General features: G+C 40.8%; 1 protein-coding gene across 1 annotated transcript in view; it reads left to right on the forward strand.

Moving 5' to 3' along the window:
- Positions 1-20,208, forward strand: part of PDIA6 (protein disulfide isomerase family A member 6) — a 54,887-nt gene that overhangs the window by 21,235 nt on the left and 13,444 nt on the right. Inside the window, exons 6-9 of the mRNA XM_073625383.1 lie at positions 10,448-10,593; positions 16,748-16,862; positions 17,752-17,892; positions 18,520-18,604. Of these exons, the coding sequence (XP_073481484.1) occupies positions 10,448-10,593; positions 16,748-16,862; positions 17,752-17,892; positions 18,520-18,604 (487 nt within the window). The remainder of the gene's footprint in view (positions 1-10,447; positions 10,594-16,747; positions 16,863-17,751; positions 17,893-18,519; positions 18,605-20,208) is intronic.

The following is a 20,208-nucleotide window of genomic DNA, read 5'->3' on the forward strand; positions in this document are numbered from 1 at the left end:
GTATAGTGGAAGCTTTTAGAATGTAGACACTTCTACATATTGCATTTTTTTTTTTTTTTTTTTTTTTTCTCCGCTTTTCCACTCCTCACAAAAATAAATCCCTGAAGTAGACTTATTGGGGATGACTGAAATTTAATACCTACAGGGATTTACATATACAGATTTACAGTATACTGCATATGCAGTATATACTAAATGTTAAGCTAGTATACTTTAATATGGACTTGGCATTTATTTTTCCCTACTGGGAAACCTGTACAGGCATAATTATGTATATATACTGCCATTGCTGACTTCTGTTTTTAAAAATACTAGTTGCCCGTCTGTCATAAACCCATTAGTTTTAATGCTGACCTGGAAGTATGAAGATTGGGCATCATTCAGAATGGGCAGATGCCCAATCGTATAAATCCTGGTGCCTGTGCAGCACCTGTAATATTGGCTATGTGTACACATAAATCCTGGCTCCGGTCCCTGCTGCTTATGCTGCCTTTCAGTCCTTGACTGTCCAGTGAAAATATCCATCATGATCACAATGCTTGTTCACCTGCTGACTCTTGCCCCCTTAACTGCTCACAGTGAACTATATACAGATTGGCCCCCTGCTGCTTCTTGTTTTAGGATGCCACACTCAACAGAGCGACCATCGGGAAAAAGAAGACTGAGAAAATGTGTGTGTGTGTGTGTGTGTGTGTGTGTGTATATGTATATGTGTATGTGTGTGTGTATATGTATATATATATATATATATATATATATATATATATATATATATATAATATATATATATATATAATTTCTACTTCTACTAATCTTAGGCATATTGACAGGGTGGGAATGTATTTATTTAAACTTCAGACTTGATAGGTTGGGGGGGTTTACTAAAATTGGAGCATGCAAAATCTGGTGTAGCTCTGCATAGAAACCAATCTGCTTCCAGCTTTTATTGTCAAAGCTTAACTGAACAAGCTGAAGTTAGAATCTGGTGCAGCTGTGCATGGTAGCCAATCAGCTTCTGAGTGCTCCAGTTTTAGTAAATCTCTTCCATTATGTCTGTGAAGGGTCATATTTGTCCAGGTCATGGTATGCGAGTGGTAGCCACAGTCAGCTGGACTTGTGAAAAAGACCATCTATATCAAACTGGAACAGGGGTGGGGACCTTCCAAAACCATCGGTTATCACATCTGTAGACCAGTGATCTGACAGTTCACACCTTTTTAGCTATGTAAATTGAAGCATTAAAATGTATGCAGACTTCCTAACATCAAGAATGGGATTATATGGTTGGAACACACCTCTTCTGTTATTAGACAACCAACATCTACACATTCTATGGTGGTTGGATTAAGGTGTTAGTGCTACCTGTTTTTGATACAAAAACTGGAATTTTTTTTCCCGACCCTCAGAACTGAAGCAGTGGCCTGGAGAAGCGCCAAAATGTCTTCAACAATTCCAGTTGAATGGGATGAACTAATCTCAATAGTCACACTTGCAATTGATTACAACCATTACTACTTGAATGTATCAACTACTAGCTATTCCATGACCTTAATCAGTGTTTTTCAAAAAACTTTCAGTCAAGGCACCCCATTCTAAAATGTAAAAAACGAAACAAACCATTTTACAGAACACAGCAACATCCACACACATAGGACGCCCAACTAGAGAGGTGTGGTGGTTTTTGTTTTCTTCTTCCAAAGCAAACACACCTTTTGCATACTGGTACTGACTAGTTATGGTTTTTCTTCTCTCCCTCACTCAGCTAATATGACCCCAGTGCTGATGGAGAGGGGCACGGAAAGGGCAAATAAGGAGGCTGTGCAGCCATACCGTCTTTCCAACCAATAACATTAGTTGTTACAACACCAGCAGCTAGAAGGATGTAATGGTGCACAATAGTTACCTTTTGGCTTTCTGTAACTGAAAAGTATGCTTGATCCACCCACTGGCTTCTATACAGTTTTTGGGTACTCTTAAGGCATTTTGCCAAGGCACCCCTGAAGAAACCTGAATGAAATGAAGAGGAAAACCCCACTTTAAAATTAAGAGTATAAATCATCTGTGTATATTCGCTTTTGATGTAATGAAGCTTGCACAATCGTGATACTAAGCACTGTCATTTTGTTTCCCTGACCTATCCCTGAGTTAGGTATTCTTTCCAAGTAAGTAGGTGCACTTTTCACTAGTTCCTGAATGTGTCTGCTAATACTTTTAACAGTCCTTTAAAGCGTATATAAATCCTAGAAGAATAAATATAGGATATAAATGTAATATATTGTGGCTTGCCATTCTTTAAGCCCTATAGACATGGGCTGTATGTCTGGAGACATCGCCCAGTTAAAAAAGAAAAAAAGGCTTTGGCCCGTGTGTGTGTGTCTGTCTGAGAGAAGCCAGCTGTTTGGCTGACTTCTCTCAGACCTGCATACTGAAAAACCAGCAACCAATGGCAGAGAGCGCTGATTGGAGTGTTCTGGCAAGGGGGATGTGTTCCCCTGTCAGAACACAACAGCGCAGCGGGCGAAGATTGCTGCACTAACTTTGCATATTTAGTACAGGTGTGTGGTGTTTGTGGTTTTTTTTTTTTTTTTTTTTTTTTTTTTTTTCTTTACTAATCTGATTTAGTCTACCACTAACGCACTTCCCATCCTAGGATGGCAGCGATTACACACCACATTTTATTTATGGAGAAACTGAGTTATCCCCCCTTTTTCCTTCTCCATTAGACCCCCATCCCCCCCTTTTGCACAGGTTTTCAGATTGGGTCTGCATTTCAGGTTTTTCTGTTGGACCTGGTTGCGAGATCCATGCAAGTCTATAGGCAGGTGGATGTAAAAGGATGTGTCCATTTACATCCACTAACCTGAGTCTGTCCTGGTCCGAAAATGAAAAAGGACTTTTAGGTGTTCTGGACCTAAACGTGACCGATCAGTGGTAGCCTGATGTGATTAGCAGGCTCAACGTGTATTTTTTTGCATCTATTGAACAGTACAAAACACTTCAATTATTTGGGCCATTAAATAGAACAATGAAGTCTCGTGTGTTATGGTTGCTATAATGGACTCCATTCACAAATCTAAAACACCAGGATAAGGATATATTTAAAAAAAAGAAAAGGGACTGTTATTTTCCCTGTTTCCTGTTCTTGTATTTTAAAGCTTTTGTAATGCTAGCTTGAAGTGTAGCTTCACCTCTTTAAGATTTGCCACTTTTTTTTTTTTGAGCGAGAGAGAGAACCTGGTTTTGACAGGTACCCATTCCCACTTGGAAGTTCACTTCCCTTCCCATTCACAAAGCGCAGAGCGGCTCGCACATGCACAGTGGGAAACCGGCTGTGAAGCTGCAACTTTTTTTTTTTTTTTTTTTTTTTTTTTTTTTTTACTGCTGCCACTCTGTTTGCTACAGAATACCTTGTAAAGTATATAGATCTGAAGAGGTTGCCTTTTCTATTTCTGTCAACAGGACTGGAGTTAATTGTTCAGTCACTTTCATAGTATGAGATGACGGTATGAATGTGCCTGACCACAGATGTTACAAGTGCTGTAGGTTTTTTTTTTTACATCGCTCGAATAAAATAAAACAAACATGCCCATTAACATTTGGCGAGAATGTATTCTTTCTCTCTCTCTCCTCCCCCCCCCCCCCCCCCCCCCCCCCCCCCCCAGAACTGGATTTAAATGTAAAAAGTCACTTTCACAGTAAATGTCAGTTATAATTGAGCTTGTCATCTTCATGTTACCGATGCTGACACTGTTTATTAAGTAAAAAAAAAAAAAAAAAAACACATATCCAAAGAGTTAAACCAGAAAACAAAATAAATGGAAAAACCCTTAGAACTTCAAACCCACACTAGAAGGCTAAAAACCTGTATAAAGTCCTCCTTGGTCCCCTAAGGCAATTCTATACTATATTATAAAAACATTCAGAACTTTTTCCTTTATGCAGAGGTTAAATCTCTTTTCCAAAATACCTTTTAAAGCAAAGATATGCAATTAGCGAACCTCCAGCTGTTGCAAAACGACAAGTCCCATCAAGCGTCTGCCTCTGGGTGTCATGCTTGTGGCTGTCAGTCTTGCTATGCCTCATGGGACTTGTAGTTCTGCAACAGCTGGAGGTCCGCTAATTGCATATCCCTGCTTTAAAGGGTAGGTTCACCTTTTGAAAAATTTAAATGGTGAACTAATGCCAAATATCAGGCCACCTGTTTGTACCCCACAAACACCCCACCCCACTGCCGGTACAAGGCAGGGGCGGATGCCCTGGGCGGCCCATTTTCCTGGAGGAAGGGGGGGGCGCAGGTGAAGTGTCTGTAGTGTGCCGCTAGAACCTTGCTGGTCATCAAGCACATTGTAACCGATTACCGCTGGCCGCAATACAATACGATATAGCCAGATCTGCTTGCAACGATGTGCCGAGTGCGCTCCTGCACCCAGCACTAGCCTGGAAGCTCCCCTTCACTTCCCTGTTAGGCGGAGCAGCGGAGTAATCTCTGCCCAACAGCCGCTTCTTAGGCGTGGCAAGGCGTGAAGTCACCTAGCCGCCTGGGAGGCTGGATAAAGAGGACCATAGAGAGCTGCTGGTGCACTGAGCGCAACCTAGAGGAGGAACCAACCGCGCTGTATATTGAACAACTAAGCAGGCATATGCAGATTAATTAGTTAACCCTGGGGGGGTTTGCGCTAATTAATTCTGAATGGTATTTGTAATATGCAGCAAGAAGGAGGTTAATGTACTTTCACTGGTCACTGATGCATTGGTTACCAGTGGCAGTTAATTAACCTCATTGTGCTGCATTAGTGGTGCCAGTGTCAGTGTTAATTAAACCCTGTATGCTGCTGCTTGAAGGGGGGTTCATAAACACTGGCACTGGTACCACTAATGCCACTGCCACTGGTAACCAATGCATCAGTGACCAGAGAAAGTACATTAACCCCCTTCTTGCTGCATATTACAAATACCATTCATAATTAACCACTTGCCAACCCGCTGCAGTACATATACTGTGACGGGGCGGCAGCTACAGGCACCGCAACGTACCCATATATCTCTGCCTGTTTCAGGAACGTGCCTGGGCCGGGATGGGCGCAGTTTGTCAACTTCGCCCTGGGCACTGGATGACCTTGTCCTGGCACTGCCCACTACACATAGCAAATGATGCCCTATATGCCAGTGTAGTAGTTCATACACCATAGTACACAGCCCTGTAGTAAGTATCCATGTTTGCAGTGACAAGCAGTCATTGGTCAGCACGACTGTGTTGATGACTGAGAAGTGGAAGCCAGCTATCGCTTCCTGTTTTGCAGCCAGCCCTCTGATCACACAATGCATGAACATTTTCAGTTGATTTCAATAAGGCAGGCCATACACTGAGCAAAGCCGTCCCTGCCGGGAGAAGACCATGATTATTGCTAGTGGTTATACCAGCCACTAGCGATAATCGCATGTAATGTCCGGCCGGCTGGTTGTACCCAAGTTGATCAATCTATCAACTTGCTACATTCAGCCTGCCCATACATGGCTCAAATCTCAGCTGGTCTATGGTCAGCCTTAAGCCTCCTCGGATGGAAAGAAGCTAAGGTTGGTGAAAGTTAGCATTAATACCTCAAGCTGTTAGTTTGGCAGTAGATTAGCACTATTAATCAAGGGCAGTTCAGAAAGAAATACATTTTGTTTTTCCCTTTAATTTCTCAGGACTATGCAATGCATGTCCTGCAAATATGTGGTATGTTTGCACTAAAGATTGTAAGTGCAGTCGAGGCGGTTCAGATTTATAAATTTGCAGGAACACTGACCGATCCATTTAACTAATGAACTGTTAATCTAAAATACTAGGATGGATCATCTTTAATTTGCATTTATTGTTGAACAGAAACCCTCATGCCTCCTAAAGGGAAGTCCTTTTGTACATAGCATATTTGTGAGGATGATCATGTTTTTGTTTCTCACTTGCTCCATTTTTGTGATGGGGATATTATTCTACAGCAGGAGAATGATGAGGGTGAACAACCTAAGCGCAAGGGTGGCAAGAAAAAGGGTGGCCGGCGAAATAAGAAGAAGAAGAAGGGAAGCCGTAAGAGGCCAGAATCAAATGAGTGATGGTCCAAAAATTTGGAAATTTAGTCTTCTTCCTTTTTTGGAGCACCTTGAAGTGTGGCGGGTTCCTATTCTATGAAATAGCGCTTAAAGATTCCAGATTTTGGTTTCATCAACAGAGAAGACCGATATTGAATTTTCTTTCGCTTGTATGCTACTTTTTTCTGACAGCCTAATGGCTAGCATCTTTTTTTAGTCAAACGTTTTACTGTATTTGATTTACCTCCTTTTAAAACATAAATCTTATTCTTGTCATTCTTAAAAATTCTAGTGAGTCCTGTTATTTGAATTGCTACCATAGTTGGTTTAATCTTGCCAGCTACACTTGATCACAGTAATTGGACAAGTTCAAGTGGCTTAGTTACTATTTCTGCACAACTCTAAACCCAGCCCCACCAATGAAAATATGTGTAGGAGGTTCTATATATAATACTGCTGGATTCAACTCTGAAAACAATACCTATACTCTTTCATTCAGCACTACAGCATTGAGTAAATTCAGAGAATACGCCAGTGCCTTTGCCATTCCCAGAACTAGTAAATAACTTATCACAATAAATACATCTAAATAATAAAAAATTATGGTAAGGGATTGTGGATTTCATACCCTGAGGAAGAGTATTTGGCTTTGGTCTTGCCTAACTTCCAAGATGTGGATTTCACCGTCTGTAGTGTTCTGATGGTCCTCTTTTTTTTTTTTTCACCCCATTTCCAGACTTGTCTTTTGATTCAATGCCGTAGGTTGTCATATGTCATCCATAACATGAAAGACTACACAGTAAGGAGTATTCATGTGCTCCAATCTTTGGTTATCTAAATTTGAGACATTCCAATAAGCAGCAGGTTAAAGAGTGAGAATATGAATGTAATTTGAACCTGGGTATAAAAAAATAAAATAAAAATCCCTTCATTTCTGAGGCCAGCTTAATGGCACATCTTCTACATACAAGGATTCTGTTTAGAAGCATCCAGGATATCTTTTCTATTCTGATTGTTTTTTGCTGTGAAACAATGAAATGTATCATTTGGGTTCCAAAACGTTATCTGGATTTCTTTCTGAAGATTTACCCGAAAAAGCTTCTATTGATCCAGAAGAGGAACTCCATTCCCACTGAAGATCTCTGCAAAACTCTGGGCCCATAGGGTGCAACTAAGCTTAAGAAACTCTGCAACAGTGACTTCCCACAACAGTATATACATACTTAAGTTGCACAAAGCATAACATGACGTAGCATTGCCAACTACTCCGACATTGCTCCTTTCCCTGTCACTTTACCTACTGTCAGAACTGCTGACAATGAGCCTCCAACATGCTACACACTTGTTCACAGCCCTCGAGTGAGATGTCACCAAAGGGCTTTAATCCCAAACATCTTAAACCAGAAAAGGGACATGAAATATAAATCCACTGTACATCAGGTTCTGAATTAATACCTCTAAATGAAATTGTACTCCATTTTTATTGCATTTGGTGTTGCCTTTTGTGGAGCCTCTTGAGAAGGACTTTTGTATCCTAGTTAGACATCTGTGCCATGTCTTTTATTTTAGATTTGTCTAGATGAGATGGTTCCTTCTATAACTCTTCTTGTTACTCATTATTGCATATCTGAAATTGAATTTTTATTGCCCCACCTACACTATTTTGCCAAAAGTATTGGGACGCCTGCCTTTACACACACATGAGCTTAAATGGCATCTCAGCCTTAGTATGTAGGATTCAATATTGAGTTGGCCTACCTTTTGCAGCTTCAACTCTTCTGAGAAGGCTGTCCACAAGGTTTAGGAGTGTGTCTATGGGAATGTTTGACCATTCTTCCAGAAGCACATTTGTGAGGTCACTGATGTTGGATGAGAAGGCCTGGCTCGCAGTCCCCGCTCCTAATTTATTCCAAAGGTGTTCTGTTGGGTTGAGGTTAGTACTCAGTGCAGGCCAGTCAATTTCTTATACCCCAAACTCGCACATCCATGTCTTTTTTTTTTTTTTTTTTTTTTTTTTTTTTTTTTTTTTTTTTACCTTGCTTTGTGCACTGGTGTGCAGTCATGTTGGAACAGGAAGGGGCCATCCCCAAACTGTTCCCATAAAGTTGGGAGCATGAAATTGTCCAAAATGTCTTGGTAAGCTGACGCCTTAAGAGTTCCCTTCACTGGAACTAAGAGGCCAAGCCCAACCCCTAAAAAAAAAAAAAAAAACAACCCCCACACCATAATTCCTCCTCCACCAAATGATTTGGACTAGTGCATGAAGCAAGGTCCATGAAGACATGGATGAGCTAGTTTGGGGTGGAGGAACTTGACTGGCCTGCACAGAGTCCAACCCAATAGAATACCTTTGGGATGAATTAGAGCGGAGACTGAGAGCCAGGCCTCACAAATGCGCTTTTGGAAGAATGGTCAAATATTCCCATAGACACACTCCTCAACCTTGTCGACAGCCTTCCTAGAAGAGGTGAAGCTGTTATAGCTGCAAAGGGTGGGCCAACTCAATATTGAACCCTACGGACTTATGCTGGCCATACACTATACAGAAAATTGGCCGAACCCATTTTCGAAAAACGAACGTTCGACCGTGACCGCAAACGATCGTGCCATCATATAATGTCCGATAATCTGTTCAGTGGACATGAATAAATAATTTTGTGTTCGTTTTTTTACATATACCTAGTGCAGGCAGTTCGGACGGGAAACACATTAACCTTGCAATTTATCGTACGTTCGGCAGAAATTTTCCAAACATGCCGTTCGTTTTTTTTCCACAAAAACGTCACAAACGATTATCGATTTGTACCCACTAACTTGCCGAAAAACGAACGAAGTGTCCATACGAACGATTTTTCGGCCGATTTTTCGTATAGTGTATGGCCAGCATAAGACTGGGATGTCATTAAAGTTCATGTGCGTGTAAAGGCAGGTGTCCCAATACTTTTGGTAATATAGTGTATCTGCACTTGGACAAGTCTTCTCTCATTGAAACAAAGCCACTCCAATAAGACGTGATCTAATTTCCAGATAGAGATGTTCTTCTTACTAACAATAGCTAAGCATTAGACATTAAACTTGCTACCAGGCGAACGTAGCAATGATATTTTAGTAAAATTTAGATCACAAAACTGCCCAGTAAGAAGCTAGAATTTTAATGTAATCACTGTTGACAGATTTTCTAAATCTTTGCAGCACTTTTAAATGCCTGATTTATGGGCTGCAGATCTCTGGTTTCTGAGGGAATACAGGTTATAATTGGAACTGCTAGACTGCATCCAATGTTAAAGGACCAGATGACCTTTCTGATATCTTTTAATACAACTGGACTCATCATCCACTTACCATCACCGTCTTATTTTAAGTTTTTGACCCAAATCAGATGATGATCAGTCAATCAATCAATTGACATCAGCAAAATATGTTGCTGGATAATGATACAAAATAAGCTTGGTATGTTTGATTTATTAGTAGATAAATCCAGTTCCCATTAAAAACATAGTGATGGAAATGAGCGCTCTGTACTGCCTTTCCTGAACATCTTCAACTTTTGTTTTATGCATTATATTGCTAAATTATGTTGAATTTAAGCCTAGGTGACCTCTAAAACATATTTTAAAGAGCATATGTACTTCAATGAGACCTATTTCCTTACAAGATAAGCTGGGTATGCTTGATTTATTATCATTATCCAGCAACATAGTTTGCTGATGTCAATTTAATACACAAATATATTTGGTGACGTGATTGTAATTGAACTAAGCCTGGTTGCCACGTTATATTCGGGGAAAACAAAAAGGGTTTTGGTTTAATTTTATATAATTTCAAAGTTTTTATAGGCTGAGGTTTTATGTAACTAAAAAAATAAATAAATACAAATCGGCAATGCATTTTTAAGCTGAACTCCTGGAAAAATTGGAAAAATACCTATGCATTGAGTCTGCCCCAGCATGACAAGGGTTAAATATTCATTTTTGTCTAGGAGTACAATAAAACACAGGCTTCCTCCTCTTCATGGAAACCGTCCCCTGTATCTGTTTCTCTTTGATGCTCCGTTTTACCAGTTTCACCCTGATGTCGTCACACACAATGCAGGACCAGCAATCCTGCATTGTAATTGAAGATGACAACCAGGACCTGGAGCAAAGAACAAAGAGTAGAGTTCGGGCTACAGGGGGGAGCGGGGGTAGGTAAGTAAAACTGCTGCTTATTGTTCACTTACACAAAAATGGTAGGCCGCACCTTTTCTCTTCTGGTCTGATTTATAAAGTGAATAATGTATGTGTATATAACATAATGCTACTGCAATGGCAGCTAAGTCTTGTTATTTAGTGTATACTAGTAAATTAACACTTCTATCGCCCTTTTTTTTTTCTATCAGAAGTATAGTGGTGGTAGCGGCGGTGGCAGTGGAGGAAAGAAAGCAGTAATTGAACTAACGGATGACAACTTTGATCGACAAGTATTGAACAGTGATGATGTTTGGCTTGTTGAATTCTTTGCTCCATGGTGTGGACATTGTAAAAAGTAAGTGTTTCTTTTTTTGTGTTTTGTTTTTTTACCTCCATACTTTTTAGTGCTTATGTTGCAATCACCTTTCTTATGAAAGAGACATTGGGGGTTATTTATGAAAGGCAAATCCACTTTGCACTACAAGTGCAATTGGAAGTGCATTTGTTGTAGATCTGAGGGGGACGTGCAAGGAAAATTAAAAATCAGCATTTTTGCTTGCACATGATTGGATGATAAAATCAGCAGAGCTTCCCCTCGTTTCAGATCTACAGCGACTGTACTTACAAGTGCACTTGTAGTGCAGAGTGGATTTGCCTTTAGTAAATCAACCTCATATAGTTATTTTGTACATATTTTCTTCCTAATGGTCAGAAGTTAAAACTTAATTGGCTCTTTTCATCAAGCATTTTGGTGCAATGTAGTGCTGACATGTCGGACCACTATATGGTCCCAGCCACTCTCACATAGAGAGCAGTAATAATTGAATGCTGTGTGCATTGCAGATCTGCAGCAGGTGCTGGGTGAAACGAGCACTGTCAATTATACTGGGCAAAATATGCAACGTTACAAATTTCATCCCTGTTTTCAGTTTGTCTTCATTTTGGCTTGGAATATTGCATACAGATCATGTATTATGCAGTCCTACAGTGGAGCTGTCTTTTATTTGTCCAGAAGATCTACAGTTTCACTTACCCCAAGTGTTATAAAAAGTCCAATGTTTACAGGACTCAACAGCTCAAGTTGAATGAGCCATCACAGTAATGACTCCTGAATTATCAGACGGTTCAAAGATTCAATCTGATAGGGCCGCCTGAAAGGGAGTTATTCTGCTGCGTTGCCTCTTTGGCTAACCTATAGTGGTCTGTGACAGTGTGAATGAGGAATCTCTAATGTCGGCTGTTCTATTCAGACAGCCGCTGCACCCACTGCTATCTAAATACTAGAGACCAGATATTTTCCACCCAGCTGAGTCGATTTTTAAATCGCACTTCATTGAGTTGAATGATGTTGACAGGGCCACAGATTTTGGATGATTCAGCAGGAATTTGGACAAAATTCAAGCTGTTTATGGCTAGCTTTACACTTGCATTTCCAGAGGGAGCAGTGAAACACAAGCCATGGAGTAGAGTTGGCTAATAGAAAGTTATCTTCTAGAAGAAGAGTCGTTTTTTTTCTGATTTTTGATCCTCACTCTTCCATCAGAGGCAGCCAACCAAATGCTTAAAGTGTTACTAAACCAACAACAGTAAAATCAGTCTGTATATGCAGTAAACCATACTTGTTATACTCACTGTGGAACCTAAGGGGTTATTCCTCCACTTTGTGTATAAAGGCTGTGTGATCCTGTCTCTCAGATCCTACTTTTCTTCCACTGACGCCAATCCATCTGCTGATAGAACAGAGCATTAGGGGGACGGGCTGCCTAGTTTGGTGTGTATTGCTAGAGAGGTTTTGTTTTTTTTTTCCGTGGGAGAGTGCATGTGATCAGCACAGGGCCAATCAGCACTGTTCAGACAGAGGGTCAGGGGTCCTTCAGCCTAATTGGACAATCAGGGGAAAATGAAACCGCCTCCTACAAGCTTCAACTAGACACTAATACAAATCACAAGACTGCTATATACTACTGATGAGAAACCGTATTTAGCGGTTTATTTTTACTAAAACTATTGCATTTCCATGTTCTGTGTACTGTGGGAGACCACATATAGTGAATGCAGGGTCCTGGGTTTAATAACACTTTAAAGTGGTTGTAAACTCTGTAAAAAAAATTCCAAAAAAAAAAAACAACTGCAAGACAAAGGCATAATGAGCTAGTATACATAGCATACTAGCTCATAATGAATTTCTTACCTGAGATCGAAGCCCCCGCAGCGGTCCTCGTTCACTGCTCCGGTGGTCGACATCTCTCCGGGGGGTTACTGCTGGGTATCGCGGCTCCGGCGCTGTGATTGGCTGGAGCTGCGATGAGGTCACTCCCTTGCATGCGCATGGGAGACGCCGGTGACAGCACAGTACAACTGAAGCAATGGCATGTATGTGTTCAGTTTGCTTAAGTGCGCATGTGCCGATGATAACGGCACGTGCAAATACAGGGATATCTCCTAAACCATGCAGGTTTAGGAGATATCCAGTGTAGTTACGGGTAAGCCTAATTATTTAATTAATTTACAACCACTTTAAGCATTTCAGCATGTGACAAGCTGCTTTGAGATCCCAAGCAGAATTTTTCACAAGACAGCGAAGTGTTTCTGCATCGAATAGAAATTTTGGTGCTGAAACCGAAAATGTAGGATGCACTCTGCAGTTTGAAACCGAAATTGACAGTTTTAAAAAAAAATTATTTATTTCTATGTATAATTGTATTCTATTCGACTTTTTAATTTTAATATCATTAATCTAAATGAATATGAATTTGTCGGCCATTGTTGGCACCATTTAGTGCAAGAAAAATGTATCCCTTTAAATTCAATGTATGTCTTTACACTGGTCCGTTGCACTTCCATTGTGGTGTTAAAAATCCTGCTTGCTGAATTTTTAGTTAGTTAAAAAAAAAAGCACCAAAAATGCACCACCCTGCTGAAATGCACTGAAAACGCATCAACAACGCACCCGTGGTACGTTTTTGATGCAGGTTTTGAGTCACATGACTCATGACACAAACACTATAAGCACAGTAAAATTGTGGCAAAATCGTGTGCTTTTTTCAGGGCCATTATGGGCACCCTTTTCTCTTATCTGCAAAATGCTGATAACACCCTTTTCGGCTGATATGTTTCAGCTGCCGAAAATTCGGTGCATCTCTAGTTCAGCATTTGTACCTGGAAAGCTGGAGGTTGTTACTTCTCTTTTAACCCCTTGGACAGGGTTTAATGGAGTAGTTTTACCATCTAAGTTAAAGCCTCTTAAAGTCTGATGCCAATCTCACCTGTTAATACCTAGCGATTTAAGGGCTCTTGCACATGGTTGTATATTGGGTCGTGTGGCTGTACAGAGTAAAATACGTATGTTGTGGTGGCACACAGGAGCCAGAGCTGCAGTGCAATTGTGCCCTTTAACATTTATTACAAAATACACTGTGCACAGCTATACGTGCATAATTGCGATACTCAGCCGTGTGCAATAGCCCTTAAACATGTGTTGTAATTGTTATCTAAAGCCACCTGTCACATTCGTTTTTACAGTTAATGTATAACGGAAAATGTCTGACCTAGAAAGCTGTGGAATACTGCCTATGGGCCCTTTAGCGTTCCTTATGGAATAATTACAGTGTGCGTTAGGCCCCTTTTACACTTGTGTGACTTTTCCTGTGACTTTGAACATCAGAGTCGCATGACAAGTACCCCGTGATTCCCAATGATAACCATTCATATCTGTGTGACTTCAAAGTAGTCCCTGTATTACTTTGGTCCGACTGATGCGAGTTGAGGTCCATAGACCTCAAGTTTACACAGGCATTCCCTGAAATCGCGGCAAAATCATGCAAATCAAGTCGCAGGAGTTAATTAATAAACTAAGCACCCAAAATATTGAGGTTGATTTAGTAAAGGAGTCCAGAATCTTCACTAAACTGAAGATTCACTCCAGATATCCAATCATATTATGTACAGTAGTCACATGTGTTTTTTTGTTTTTTTTTTAACGTCCCTACCATCTTGTGAAAAGCAAATTCCAGTTTATTTTATCTGCATTTTTGGTTATTAATTTGATGATTTTCAACTAATTTAGTAACATGGCCTCAATGTGTTGTCTGTGCACTGCTAAGTTATTGAGAGTAAGAACATGACAGAACTGTATTACCTGAATGATGACAGCTTTTTATACAAGCTTCGCTCATTGTTTCATTTAAAAAAAGACCACTAAAATGTGCTGTTGGAGGCAATGTATTTTCTGCTCCGTATACAGTGCTGCTTTTCAACAGTTAGCGCTGGTTCACATTAGTACAACAGTCACATGACAAGGGGAAACACATTATATTCAATGGTGCCTGTTCTCATCAATGCGACTCAGCACAGTGTGACTTTGTATAGGTTCCTGTGCTACTTTGGTGCAATTTGGCCCCATAGAATATGCAAATTTGCACTACATGATCACACTGAAAATCATGTCTAAATCGCATCATAGCAGTGTGAACTGAGCTTAAATGTTATTCATGAGACTGATAAGAAAACTTCATGTTTCCTAAACTTTGGAGCCTTTGGACTCCTTATAGTGTATCCCCTGTGCCTTCTACCCCCTACAGTTGTGGTGTGTTTTTTTTTTTTTTTTTTTTTTTTTTTTTTTTTTTTTTTTTTTTTTTGCTGAATTTAGCCACACCTGTTTAGTGGTGAACAGGTACGGTAGGGGAAATAATTATTTGATCCCCTGCAGGTTTTGTAAGTTTGCCCACTTACAAAGAAATATCATAGGTGTATTTTAAATGCTAGAGACAGAATATCAATCAAAAATCCAGAAAAAAAAACACCTAAACAAATGCTATAAATTAAGTTGAAGTTCAGTGCGTAAAGTAAGTATTTGACCCCCAAGCAAAACATAACTTTGTACTTGGTGAAGGAACCAATGTTGACAAGCACAGAGGTAAGACGTTTCTAGTAGTTGGTTACCAGGTTTGCACACATCTCAGGAGGGAATTTGGTCCACTCTTCTTTACAGATCTTCTCTAAATCCGCTCCCTCCATATATTTTCTAGAGGATTAAGGTCTGGAGACTGGCTAGGCCACTCCATGACCTTAATGTGCTTCTTCTTGAGGCACTTCTTTGTTGCCTTGGCGGTATGTTTTAGGCATTGTCATGCAGGAAGACCGATCTTCAGTGTTCTGGCTGAGGGAAGAGTGTTCTTATCCCAGACTTTACAGTACATGGTCCTGTCCATTGGCCCCTCAATGCAGCAAAGTCGACCTGTACCTTTAGCAGAGAAACAGCCCCAAAGCATCATGTTTCCATCTCTGTGCTTGACTGTAGGGATGGTGTTCTTTGGGTCATAGTCAGCATTTTTCTTCCTCCAAACACAGCGAGTCGAGTTAATGCCAAAGAGCTCAATTTTGGTCTTATCTGACCACAGCACTTTCTCCCAATCATTCTCTGAATCATTTAGATGTTTATTGGCATGAAATGCTGACTTAGCACAACATCCCTACAGTCAATCACTGAGGTGGAAACATGATGCTTTGGTGCTGTTTCTCTGCTAAAGGTGCAGACTGACTTTGCCACATTGGATGGGGCTAATGAGATGTGTACAAACCTGGTCACTAACTACAAGAAACATCTTACCTCTTTGCTTGCCAACGAGGGTTTCTCCACCAAGTCATGTTTTGCTTCGGGATCAAATACATATTTTACTCACTAAACTGCAACTCAATTTATAACAGTTGTATTGTGTGTTTTTTCTGGCTTTTTGGTTGATATTCTGTCTCTGTCATTTAAAATACAGTACACCTATGATAAAAATTATAAACCCTTCATTTCTTTGTAAGTGTGCAAACGTACAAAATCTGCAGAGGATCAAATAATTTATTTTCCCCACTGTAAACAGAATAAGGATAAGGTCTTAATTTTTTTTCATTTTGAGGATTGGTGCTTTCCCCTCAAATATCATGCTGTGGGCCAAGGTTGCTATTGTAGTAAATGCAGTGACTTGCTTTTTGTGTCCACCACCACAATTAATGGTCATGAAATTTTGGTTCAGGACTACCCCCAGCATTAATGGCCAGAACGTGTCAAATCCTGCCCCAACACTGATGGCCAGGACATCTTGCATGTCTCCACCCTCACTAATGATGGCCAGAACATGTTGCCTGTCCCCGCCCTAGCCACTGATTGCCAGGACATGTTGCATGTGCTCAATCCCCCACCAGCAATGGCCAGAACATGTTACCTGCACCCATCTCCCAACCACTGATGGCCAGGACATGTTGCATGTGCTCAATCCCCCACCAGCAATGGCCAGAACATGTTACCTGCACCCATCTCCTAACCACTGATGGCCAGGACATGTTGAAGCAGATAATTTAACAGTGTGGATTTCCTCACGCAAAGGGTACTTGTTTTACTGAAATGACATTGATGTTTGTCATGTGGTCCTTGTAGTGGGGTTCTTTTTATATAATTTTTTTTAATAAAAATGCATTGCCATGTTTGAAGAAACCTTGTCATCTTTTCAATTGCATTCCAGCTTGGAACCAGAATGGGCAGCTGCTGCCACAGAGGTTGCAGAACAAACCAAAGGAAAAATTAAATTGGGTGCCGTTGATGCCACCGTCCACCAGGGTCTTGCCAGTCGATATGGAGTGAGTATTGCGCAAAACAGGATGTCTAGTTTTATTGGTTATCATTTATCAATCTATGCTCATGTTCTGTGATCTCTGGGTCACCAGTTAGCATGAAAAACCTGTCAGCTATTTCAAATTTTAAGGCCTTATGCACACTGGACTTTTTTTTTTTTTTTTTAGCTGTTCCTAGGGTGACTAGCGTTTTATTTATTTTTTCCTGCCTCTAAACACCCCTGCATGTTATCCCGTCTCCATACACATATAGGCATTTAGAGGAATTTAGAGACCGGGGCATTTAGAGGCAGGAAAAAAACCCACTGCAGAAGAGTTTTGGCAGAAAAAATGCTTGACGCTTCTAAACACACACTAATGCTGGGGGCGTTTTAGTGCTGGAGCATTCATTTCAGTGGCCAGAATAAATGATTATTCTGACCAAAGAAATGAATTAATGCCCAAGAACTTTTGACACCTGTTAACGCACCTGAACGCGATACACAAGCGTCAGGCATGGTTTTTTTTTTTTTTCTGCCAAAATACTGCTGCCAGAAGTAAATGCTTTTAGGAGAGTTTGCAAAATGTCCTGTGTGCATGAGGCCTAAAATTCTGTTTCAAGGGGACACAGATGTTAGCTGACAAATGGTCCATCACTTACTTTGCTGTGAATGATGTCCATCCTTGTGAGAGATTTCTGCTAATTGCTGTCCCGTGGACCACACTGGAAGTTAGGGCATCTCCCCATCAGGGACACAATAGTGAAGTATATCAACCTGAATATTATTAAGACTCCTCCATGCTACCCTAAGTTGAAAAATATTGTTTTGGCCAGAATCAAAATGTAAACTATGCAAAAATTACCCTATATTGTTCAGCAATGCAGATAACTCTTGTTTATATTTTGCCCTTGTAGATCCGAGGCTTCCCCACAATAAAAATATTCCAGAAAGGTGAGGAGCCTATCGACTATGAAGGAGGACGGACAAGAGCCGATATTGTTGCTCGCGCTCTTGACTTATTCTCTGCGAATGCCCCACCACCTGAAATCTTTGAGGTAAACATGCCGTTTTTTTTAAGTGCTGCTTCTTTTTTTTTTTCTTCCATTAAAGCAGAGGTCCGCTCACCGCTGCAAAAATTAAAAGCCAGCAGCTGCACATACTGCAGCTGCTGACTATTAATAATTGGACATTTACCTGTCCTGGAGTCCAGCAATGTAAGTACCGCAGCTGATGTTTCCATCAGCTGTCTGGTTCATGCCGCTTCCATTGCGAGTAACGGAAGCCGCCAGTGTAGCCTTTCGGCTTCACGCTGGGAACCCTACCGCGCATGCGCAAGTCTCCACTCCTCTCTCTTACTGGCCCAGCGACGGGGAGGAGGAGGGAGCCCCAGCCGTGACGTCAATACCTGTTGCTGAGACTCCCGGAAGTGGAGAAAGCATACCTGTGAAAGACAGGTATGCTGTCCCCCCTCCCCCCTAAAAGGTGCCAAATGTGGCACCGGAGGGGGGGAGGAGTACAATGAGCAGAAGTTCCACTTTTGAGTGGAAGTCCGCTTTAACTACTATTGCTTGTGTATTGACTGAAATGTTCCCATTTTAGTGTTAGAAGTGCTATGTTACACATTACACATTTTTGCTTTTGGATGTCTCAATCAGCAGCAATAATTGGCTGATGTTTTTCAGATCCTGAATGAGGACATTGTAAAAAAGACATGTGAGGAGCACCAGCTGTGTATTATCGCTGTATTGCCCCATATCCTGGACACAGGTACCTTCATAACATTCACTCTCTTATATTCATAGCTTTGTAGGGTTCCTAATAACACAAAGTGGTTGATTTACTAAAGCCGGAGAATGCAAAATCTGATGCAGCTCTGCAAAAATACCAATCGGCTTCCAGTTTTTTTTTTTTTGTCAAAGCTTAATTGAACAAACTGAACTTAGAAGCTGATTGGTTACTATGCACAGGTGCATCAGATTTTGCACTCTCCAGTTTTAGTGAATCCACCCCACAGTGAGAAGTCAGTGAGTGAAAGAAAATCTAGAACTTTTATGAATAATGCATTGGGCCATCCTAAACTGATTCAATTTTTGGAGTTGTCTGGTGAGCTAATCCAGCTAACAATTTCTTCTATCTCTTGATGACCCCATTGTTAAGATTTCTGTGATACAGTTCTGAGGTCATACGCTAGCTGTGGCTGTAATGAAGGGTTCCAACTCGACTTGTTCGATTTGTGTGTTTTTTTTATATTGTAGAGAAAATGGCATAAAGAGCTGGAATGTACATGTAGGGCCAGAAAATGACTCGGCCAACACAGATCAGCCTGTAATATATCTATTAATATTTCTGCTTTTCTTTTTATGTCTGTGGACCTAATAATTTATAAGCTATACTCGCAAGATTATTTTAGGGTTGAAAATGTGTTTATTGTCAATTTCACAAATATCACAAGGAACAACATAAAAGTTACAACTTGGTGACAACCGCTAGTAAACATAGGCAATGAGTCAGCCTGATAGCTATCGCCCATAGCTTGACTCCCACTAACAAACAACGTATTGTAAGGGTTGACAACTGTCATCTGTTGTGAGGAGTAGTTCTGGCTGGAGAGCCTTGTTGTTCATAATAAAACTAATATGGAGGAATAATTAGAAAAAGGGGAGACCAAATCAGATAAAAGGGGAAGTGACCCAAGTAAGGGCGTAGATAGAGTATGAGAGGGAAGTAAAGAAGGGGGGAAAGATCATAGAGGAGAGAGAGCGAGAGATGCTGGGGAGACATTCGTAGAGAGAGGTAGGTAATGGACAGAGGGTGAGAAACCAATGGATAGACACCTCAATCTTCCCTATGGTTAGGCTGCGTATTAGGGTGACCCTGTCTGAGTCAAGAGCATAGTCGTGAGGTTATCTGAAGCGGAGAAGCAGAGCCAAATGGACCACAACACCTTGTACTTATCAAAGGTGTCGTTGTCTAAAGCCAACATCGCCTCCATTCCCATAGTATCATTCATGGTCAAGACCCATTGTAACAAGGGAGGAGTGATGGTTGTCTTCCAAAAAGATGGAATGAGCTGTCTTGCTGAAGACATAAAAAAACAGAAGAGATTCTGTTTCTGCGATGTTATAGACCCAGGGAGTATCGAGAGGAGGGCAATCATTTGGGTAGGTGATAACGTTTCTTCATAAATTTTATTGTAACATTCAAATACCTGGGTCCAGGAAGGGCGGATTCTTTCCCATTCCCACCAGACATGTACTGTGGATAAGTCTCTGTAGTGGAGATTACAGCGCCAACAGGAGGCTGGAGTTGACGGAAAAATTTTGTGTAACGTAGATAAGTCCCTGTACCATTGAGACAGAATCTTGTAATTC

This window comes from Aquarana catesbeiana, linkage group LG04 (genome assembly GCF_042186555.1).
Source record: "Aquarana catesbeiana isolate 2022-GZ linkage group LG04, ASM4218655v1, whole genome shotgun sequence".
Classification (NCBI taxonomy): domain Eukaryota; kingdom Metazoa; phylum Chordata; class Amphibia; order Anura; family Ranidae; genus Aquarana; species Aquarana catesbeiana.